The sequence below is a fragment of the Panulirus ornatus genome, chromosome 1 (genome assembly GCF_036320965.1).
Source record: "Panulirus ornatus isolate Po-2019 chromosome 1, ASM3632096v1, whole genome shotgun sequence".
NCBI classification, from domain to species: domain Eukaryota; kingdom Metazoa; phylum Arthropoda; class Malacostraca; order Decapoda; family Palinuridae; genus Panulirus; species Panulirus ornatus.
The window spans coordinates 67,059,970-67,069,309 of NC_092224.1; the positions used below are offsets into that span (position 1 = coordinate 67,059,970).

Consider the following 9,340-nt stretch of genomic DNA (forward strand, 5'->3'; position numbering starts at 1 on the left):
CCTCCAGCTTAGCTCTCGTAATTCTGGCACCAGCTTTGTTGCTCTCGTCTGGACCTTCCCTATGAGTTCTGTGTTTAGGTGTGGCGTATGTGAACTTTTGGGTGCGATAATTGTTTTTAGAACACGTGGCTGTGACTAGAATCCAAGTATGCAAGTGCGGTGAGTGTGATGTGGCAGATGTGAGTGCAGTAAGGTGTTGGAGTGTGTTTAGGTATGTGTCACAATCAAGGGAGTATAAATGTTGCTTTTACAGGTCAGGCAAGGCACTCAAATATTCAAGCAACGTAGTATACCGAAAAATGTCAATGCATCATCTAGAGTGGTTGTTATAATACTGCTGTTCCTTGTTGGTGTGATGAATATTGTTAATGCAGTTCAGGCAACGCACTCGAATAACTAAGCCACGAACCGCAATCTGATAGCTTTTCTGAATCGTTTAGAGACGTTGCTAGTTAGAGCACCACGGGTCCCTAGTGATGTATGACATACATTTAGGCGTATCCGTCACCAGGAGCCGCCACGGTCAGTCTTCGGTGAGGGACAGGGTGCTGTAGGGAGGTAACACCACGGGATGAGGAGGGTTCCTCCTCCGTCCTCACCACGCGGCTCGTCCTGTCATCGTCGAACTGTGGGCCACGGAGCATCCCCGCTCCAGCCCCGCTGTCAGCCGCCCTGAGAAGAAAATATAATGAAGCCGTGAGCTTGCGAGGGTCCTATGTTATTTAGAAGTTAGTGAGAAGCAGCCATTGAGATGATAAGGATATTGGCGGGTGCACCGTGGGAAAGCGCTCCTCCTCCGCTGGCCCGTAAGCAGCTAACCGCCTGTTGAGGCGTCGTTACTATGTAAATGGTTATGAAGGCTGAGGTTCCCGCTCACACACAGCTAAGCCTGTAAAATGGCTCAAGACTTTCTTTTTTTTTCTTTTTTTTTTCTAATTTCCAGCTCGCATCACCTGCGGGTCCCCACAAGTCGAGCGTAGCTCACTCTTCGAAACTTTCACCTCTCAGAGCCCCAGTTCATTTCATCGGGTCTGTCTCATCAGATGCGTCTTGCGAATGAAATTGATATGACCTTAATGCGAGACGTGTTTGTACATATCTTTTACAACCACGGTGTACTGGGGGAAGGGGGGGGGGTTACGTAGTGGTGGCGCGATGCTGTGGCCACAGTCCCTGGTAATGAGTAGAGGCGTCTTGGCCACAAGCGGTGAGCAGCGGTACCTGACATGGCCACCTCCAGATTACTCGGTGCGTGGCCACGGGCCGCCACCGTCGTCAGGCAGCTGCTGCTAAACTGTCTTGACTGAGAGGGCCGTCCGGACCACTCGCCTTATTGGTGTTCATTAGTGGCTCGTAAGGTAGGTACCTGAATTGGTATTCAGGGCCAGAGAGGTACTTTGGACTGTTTTATTGGTGGTCGGTAAGGGATATCTCGTTATTTATCCCTTTTAAGTTATTCATTATTTATGACGAATAAATAATCGAAATAATGTATTGTCTTAGATGAGAAAGTAGCTATATAATGACTATTTGTAGAGGGGAAGGAGCTTTAGCTATGGTTTGTAGTAACTGTAGACCTACTTTATTGGCTCAGCTGGAGTGGGTAAATTATGGTCCCTGGTGTGTGGCCCAACCGTTGTGGGTAACCAGCGGTCCGTGTGTCTGGTCCAGCTGTGGTGGTGTTAACGAGCGGTCCGGGTGTCTGGTCCAGCTGTGGTGGGGTAACCAGCGGTCCGGGTGTCTGGTCCAGCTGTGGTGGGGGTAACCAGCGGTCCGGGTGTGTGGTCTAGGTGTGGTGGGGGTAACCAGCGGTCCGGGTGTCTGGTCCAGCTTTGGTGGGGGTAACCAGCGGTCCTGGTGTCTGGTCCAGCTGTGGTGGTGGTAACCAGCGGTCCTGGTGTCTGGTCCAGCTGTGGTGGGGGTAACCAGCGGTCCGGGTGTCTGGTCCAGCTGTGGTGGGGGTAACCAGCGGTCCTGGTGTCTGGTCCAGTTGTAGTGGGGTAACTAATGGTCCTAGAAGACTCGGTTAAATAAACAAGCTAATGAACTAGCCAGCTGCCGCCATAATTGTCAAGAGCCATATTGTTTCGCAGATCAGAGCCAGAGAGTCATTAGTGTTTGGTCATGCACCGTGCATATCGTCGCTGCTCGTGGCTGTGTGTAAAATTGCTGGTTCTGATGGGTTCCCACGGCCGCGCCACACCATCGCTGCCCGCCCACTGCCACGCCGGCACACAACATTGCCACGCCCATGTTACCTCTCGCACTTCCGCATTCACCCCTGTCACCTCCCTTGAGTCTGAAATACAGGTAGTCCAGTGGCTGTACGTGTAGGTTATTTACATTTGCCAGCCTCGTCCATTAGTAGAAAGTTAGCGAAGTGGGATAGTGCCGGAATTCGCTGCATGTAAAAAGAACAGTTTTAATATTTTCTTATGGTCAGAGTTCGTATATTACTATGTGCTGCCACGTAGCATGTTCAAGCGACATTTCGACTACGACCTTCATCTAGGGTCGATTCCAGCGTGAATGGAGTAAGGGTTTATCCTCGATGTTATATTCGACACTGGACGCTCTTGTAGTCTTACAGAAGTGGATTAACTTTGACGATAAAGCTTTAGAAGATATTTTTACTCACGTCTCTGTATTTTTCTTTTTTTTTTTGAATTACAGTGTATGCATATACTTCTCTTCAAGGCAGAATCACGATTTGACATTTCTCATTATCGTGATGCGGGAATTGATCTTGAATACTATCCACTCCATCCATGTCTTGCTATCCTGAGTATTAAGCCATCTATCACCTCTTACATCTCGGTCGTCTATAACATCCTTACTCCCTAGCCATGTATATCATCCTTAGACCTGAGCCATCTGTTAGATTTCTATGACTCGGCCATCCACCGTCATTACATATCGGCCATTTATAACAACCTTATACCTCATCCATCTGCCATCCTTATTCTCAGCCATCTATCATCCCTATACTTCAGCCATGTATCACATCCTCCTTACTCCTTAGCTGTCTTTAGTCCTCGTACTCCGGTCATCTGTGATCTTTGCACCTCTGCCACCTATTACATCCTTATACTTTAGCCATCTGTCATTCTTACACCTGTCATCCTTATGCCTCGGCCAGTCTTTCACATCGTTGCACCTCACCCGTTCTATACCATCGTTTCTCCTCTGCCATCTTTCATTTTCACACGTGAGTCATGTTTCCTCCTGACACCTCATCCATTTTGTACATCCTTGCTCCTCACCCCTGTCTGTGACATCCTTATACCTCAGACACCCGTCGGAGCCTTACCTCTAAGCCATCTCTATCGCACCTCAAATCTCTCTATCTTGTCTGACTTCCATATCACATCATTTTCCAAACCAAACATGCACATTTTTTGCCACATCTTGCAGCCAAGCCCCTGACCGTATAATTTCCACATTCACACTTCCATCCTCTCTCTGGCTAAACCACATCCAAAGATCCCTTCACACCACATCTCTCTCCCTACTGTTGCAACAGTGGTATCTCTTTCCCACAACAAGCACACATACCCACAGCCACTTTTTTTTCTCAAAATTACAACAGTTTTGAATCACAATCTGAGAATTTGAGTCATTGCCTCGTCCACGTGTTATTTCCTTTCATTTGCCAAGCTATCTTGATGCCCAGACTCCCTCTCTCGAGACTCCTTTATGGCTTACTCCTGTCCCCAGTGGCACAACCACACCTATTGCCACACTTCCCCAACCTCGCCCCCGTCCAGCAGCACCACACTCCCTGGCCCAGGTGAAGGAGCGGGAAGTCAAGAGTGAGTAACAGATGAATTCGTGAATGAGAAGCGACATCTCGAGGGGAGACCCACGGAGACCATCCGGAAATACTTAGGTTAAAGGTCTTAGTACCACTTGTTGCAGGTCAGACATGGTGGGTGACCAGTGCCATAACGCGCCGCAGGTATGGGCGGTAGTCCCACACTCTCTGTTCATGCGCATGAGCCTTATCATACTACCTTGCTGACGACCGTTACGCATCCAGCATCTTCAAGACCATATAGACCCTGGGAAAGAAGGATGCTGGACAAGATCTGGCGCGAGAGGTGAAGCGAGCTCAAGTTTTTGCCTCGCCTGTTTTTCTCGTCGGAAATTCTTGAGTGAGGATCAGCAGCTACCAGTTCCCGAGTAGCAGGGCCGCCCAGAGTTGTGCAAGACTCGGGCCAGGGGATCAGCCTGGCGCGGGGCGGGAGGCGGCCTCACTCACACCGTCATTTACTTCTTTTCTGGGAATGTTGGTGGCTGTGTTTGGCGTCCCACGACCTCTGCTTGTAACCCGTGTTTACCTCGTGTCACACGGGTGTGGTGCGTCGGGTCGTCGGCGTCTGAGCCACGCATCTCAAGGCACTGCTCCAGTTCTTCCCTTCTGCCCAGGTCGTGACTGATGATGGCACGGAGTCTCTCGATGCGATGTACCTAGACGTTCGATCATCATTTGTTTCGCTGATTTGTCGACAAAATTACGGTCCGGACACCCGAGTCTGACATCTTTACTGGCGGAGGTAGGCCCCGGGTCCTGACCAAGGGAGCGGAACCCACCGATCAGCTTGGGAGAGAAAGAGGGAGGGAAGGGGCCTCCGTCCTCCCTCTCCCTCCCGTTACCCAACAAAGACCAATCCCATATTCAAGCTGTCAGCTGATCGCCTGGGGTCGTCGGCACTCATCCTTTTACAGCAGCTAGTCACGAGGGGACGGGGAAGGCGCGGTGTGTGTGTGTGTGTGTGTGTGTGTGTGTGTGTGTGTGTGTGGAGTGGAGGAGGACGTCTATGTTGGTCTTCTCTGCGTTACCTGCCCGACGGGGTTGTTGACAGAGCATCCCCGTCCTCGGGAAAAGGCTCGGCCTCCGCCAGGTGGAGTGAGGAAGTGCTGAGAACCCTGTGGTCACACATAACGTACAGCGATTATTGAGTGCGTTTAAGAGCCGTGAAAAGGAAGGTGACCCCGAGGGCAGACTGAGCCAATGAACGTCCGGCTAGCGTGTGACGTCACGTGCTACACATATACACACACACACACACACTCACACCCTGGGCAGGTATGACATGCAGGGTGCGGTGTACGATAATACAGTTATGCCAGGCTGACATGATGAGTCCCGTGTCCAGGTTCCAGTTTGTCCAGGAGCTCACAGGTCGAGGGTTCAAATAGAAAGTCAACATCCGCGCCTTATACGGACGCTCAATAAGCACAAGATAAATACAGCAACAATACGTCCCGCGTTTTGTGTGCGGAGGTTGAAGATGATCGGATGACTGCTCTGCACTCAGCCCCCTTTGGCCTTCACCCCCACGAAGAAAACTTTAGCCGAATAACAAAGGGACTCGTAAGACACACGTGTTAAAAAAAGACATGTGCTGGCGAGGGAGAGGAGAGGAGAGTAAAATTCTCCGCACCGACATCGTGTGAGTCACGCGCCTGCCCAAGATTTACTGAGAGCACAGTATGGATGCTGCAGTAGTCCATCTCCCGCGTCCCGCCAACACAGCCACGGAAGCTGCACCTCCTCTACGTCTCCTCCGGCAGTGTCTGTGCAGGTTTAGTCACAAGGTGGAACTCCTTGTGGTCGGACGTGTTTGTGTTTGTGTATCGGTACTCCGTTTTCTATAACCATGGGAACGCCAGTGCCGACAGAGACCAAGGATAACAGTGCCACGGAAAACGGGAGTTCTTCTGGCGGTGAGTGACGCTCCTTCATCACCCTGTGTTTGAAAGGTTACCTCATGAGATATTGATGCCATATATGATGACTGTGACGGTACGGCAGGTGGAATGATTCTTATTTTCTCTATTGTGATGTAGTGTGACACACTGTCCTCCCGCCGCAGATGCCCTGGGCTGTGATCAGCGTGGGTTAACCTGGTGCCCGCCCACGTCCTCTCCTCAGCTGGGTCCCACTACCTCGTCCCCGCCCGCACACCAGTCATCAGCTTTCCCCAAGGGGAACCACAGCTCGCCCTTCGCCGGTCCTTTATCCAGAGTGCCACCTGCTTTTCACCTTTTCCAGTCGTTGCCTTTTCTGCCCTCGGTAGGTGCCAACGGTGCCAAGCAGCCGACGACACCCCTGAGCGTGCACCCCAGACTGATGGGGATGCTGCAGAACTACGGTCCCCTGGGTCAGCTGCCGTGGGCGGCCCTGGGCGCCGGTGACCTGGCCCTCAACCGCCTCCTGTTGACCCCTGGAGGCCGCCTCAGCCGACCCAAGAAGCGCTACATCTGCAAGTATTGTCAGCGGGAGTTTACCAAGAGCTACAACCTGCTGATCCACGAGAGAACACACACGGACGAGCGGCCCTTCCCCTGCGACATCTGTGGCAAGGCCTTCAGGAGACAAGATCACCTCCGAGACCACAAGTACATCCACAGCAAAGAGAAGCCCTTCAAGTGTGACGTGTGTGGCAAGGGCTTCTGTCAGGCGCGCACCCTGGCCGTTCACAAGGCCCAACACGCCCACGACACCATACCCGCATCGCTCCACGTGACCACAACACCGCCAACGTCGCCCACCTTCAGGAACCTTGACCTAAGGGAGAGGTTAGCACCCTACCCCACGCTGGCCCACCTCCACAGAACTCTCGGCTCAGAACTGCAGGTGTTCCCCGTATCCACTAGGGCCCCAACCACCGTGTTCCCGACGAGTACAACAAATACACGACCCTTGAGGGATTCTTTAGTCATTGGGACGAAGGAGAAGAAAAGAGATGACCAGGACGTGATCTTCATCATGGCAGGGGACACTGCAGAAATCGCTGAAGAAAAAGCCCTGGACCTAACAGTTTCCCGGAAGAGATCAGCAGCTTGCGAGGCTACCAAGCCCCGGCCTTCCGTCGACCATAATAAGAATGAAATCTATAAAAAAAATGAGAGCACCAGCCTCACCAGTAGAGGGAGCTCGGCCGTCACCAACGCTGCCGTCACGAGTGGTGACTGTGGTGAACATGAGCCCATTTTCTCAGTGGCGAAGTTGAACTTTTAAAGTGTGAGCTAATTGCCAACTGTAAATTTATGATGCATATTCCTGAGATGGTAGAACGAGTCCTAGCGATTGATTATGAGTAATTTTGAGTAATAGTGATTATATGCCTCCATGTCTGAGCTCTGTTTTGGATGATGAATTCAGTCTCCCTCTTCCTTCTACCTACATGGACCATTAAACCTCTTTGTGTGCTGACCTTCACGTGTGTATGATGAATGGTTCGTATGTATGAATATTTTACTCTTCACGATCATCCCTCGCAGTCTATACGGCATGTATAGTACTGATGAGTGTGTGTGTGTGTGTGTGTGTGTGTGTCTCTCTCTCTCTCTCTCTCTCTCTCTCTCTCTCTCTCTCTCTCTCTCTCTCTCTCTCTCTCTCTCTCTCTCTCTCTCTATCTCTCTCTCTCTCTCTCTCTCTCTCTCTATGCGTATGTGTGTAACAATGTTTGAGTGTGTGCTTCATGTATAACGTAGTCTATACAGTGTGTCTAGCACCGAAGAAACTGTATGTCACACGCACGTGTGTGTGTGTGTGTGTGTCTTTGCTATGTGTGTGTGTGTGTGTGTGTGTAGAACTGCTTAAGCACGTGCTTCATGTATAATTCTGTACAGCTATACATATATACCAAGTCCACTCTAGACCATGACGTTACCTGCAGATGTATAATTCGTATGAATGACTCCTGGGATAATGAGGAAGGCCCAAATGAATTTATATATGTAATAATGTATATATTTGAATGAATTTTGTGAGTGAAGGCTGGATGTACATTGTAGAAGTACATTTTTTTTCGCAGTTATAATTATTTCTATAAAGACCATACTAGGATGAATGATATTATTTATATCAGCTATACAATGAGAGAAGTGTGGAGATTATGACATTGACGTCATAGATTATTATTTTCGCTTATTCGATAAATAAATCTGAAATGAATCTCTGTATTTCTCTGAACCAACAGTTTTTGCCATCTGAACACAAAAGTACCCAATCGTCCACGGTGGAAAGTATCATCTTCGTATTTAGAATCACTTTATTATGTTCATCGTGTGAACGTATGATTCGTAAGTATTGTAGTATGAGAGAAGCTCTTAGCTTAGGACTGACTGCGTCTAATACAGCAGGGGGCCGATGGCCATTCACTGAGAAAGTATTATCAGTATCATCAGCAAAATGATCACCCTTGGAAAACAAAAAATGATAAAGATGTTACCTGGGGATATCATGAAGTTTACCAGTGTTCGTCCCTGGACACATGTGCTGGTAATGTTGTCAATGTTTACTACCAAATGATGTCATGTAAACATGGCGTTCGTATGATAGATAGGCATAATGTTGCATGCGAATCAAGCAAAACCTAGAAACACACACACACACACGCGCATATATATATATATATATATATATATATATATATATATATATATATATATATATATATATATATATATATATATATATGTATATATATGTATATATATATATATATATATATATATATATATATATATATATATATATATATATATATATATACATATATATATATATGGCCATAATGCACATGCGCACTATGTTCAGAACAAAGGACGTTGCACCCAGATATTGCTGTTTGGGTAGAGGACGTCGTACCTAGAAATGCTGATCGTGTGGTTATGTGTCAAGCGTACAGTAGCACGTGTGAGTGCTACGCCGTCACCTGGGTATCCTACCTCCGTGCATTGTATGGAAGGAGTTTAAGAGTCAGAGAGCCTGTGAGTGTTATGTCGGAAAGAGCAGCTCTCTGACCGTCGAGTTAAAGAGATTTCTTACAGTGTCTAGATGCTCACTATCCTGGCGGTAGTATGGAACCTAAGGGATTCTTTTGAGCATAAGCGTTTATACATAACTGGCGAATGACCATATAATCAGGTCCTCTGCTTATAAATTCCTCTGATTAAACAAAGTCTAGGTTGTACAACACACACACACACACACACACACACACACACACACACACACACACACACACACACACGTTTTTTTCTCTCTTTCATACTTGATTGCTGTTCCCTGCGATAGCGAAGTAACGCCAAAAACAGACGAAGAAAAGGCCTTATCCTCTCACACCCATTTTCTAGCTGTCATGTGTAATGCACCGAAACCACAGCTCCCTATCCACAACCAGGCCCCACAGACCTTACCATGGTTTACCCCAGACGCTTCACGTACCCTTGACAGCACGTCGACCCTAGTACACCACATCGTTCCAATTCATTGTGTCCCGTGCATGCCTTTCACCCTCCTGAATGTTCAGTCCTCAATCGCTCA

General features: G+C 48.6%; 1 protein-coding gene across 1 annotated transcript; it reads left to right on the forward strand.

Annotated features, from left to right (window-relative positions):
• Positions 1–5,525: 5,525 nt before the first annotated feature.
• LOC139751775 (uncharacterized) lies at positions 5,526–7,966 on the forward strand. Its single transcript, XM_071667353.1, has 2 exons — positions 5,526–5,730; positions 5,880–7,966. Exons 1-2 carry the CDS (start codon positions 5,664–5,666, stop codon positions 7,025–7,027), a joined length of 1,215 nt encoding a protein of 404 aa, XP_071523454.1. The 5' UTR covers positions 5,526–5,663; the 3' UTR covers positions 7,028–7,966.
• Positions 7,967–9,340: the final 1,374 nt, after the last annotated feature.

Excerpts from the sequence above, each read along its gene's own strand:
- LOC139751775 (XM_071667353.1), top strand. The coding sequence starts at position 5,664 with ATGGGAACGCCAGTGCCGACAGAGACCAAGGATAACAGTGCCACGGAA. Across the intron at positions 5,731-5,879 it reads AAACGGGAGTTCTTCTGGCG|ATGCCCTGGGCTGTGATCAG; the intron begins GTGAGTGACGCT and ends CTCCCGCCGCAG.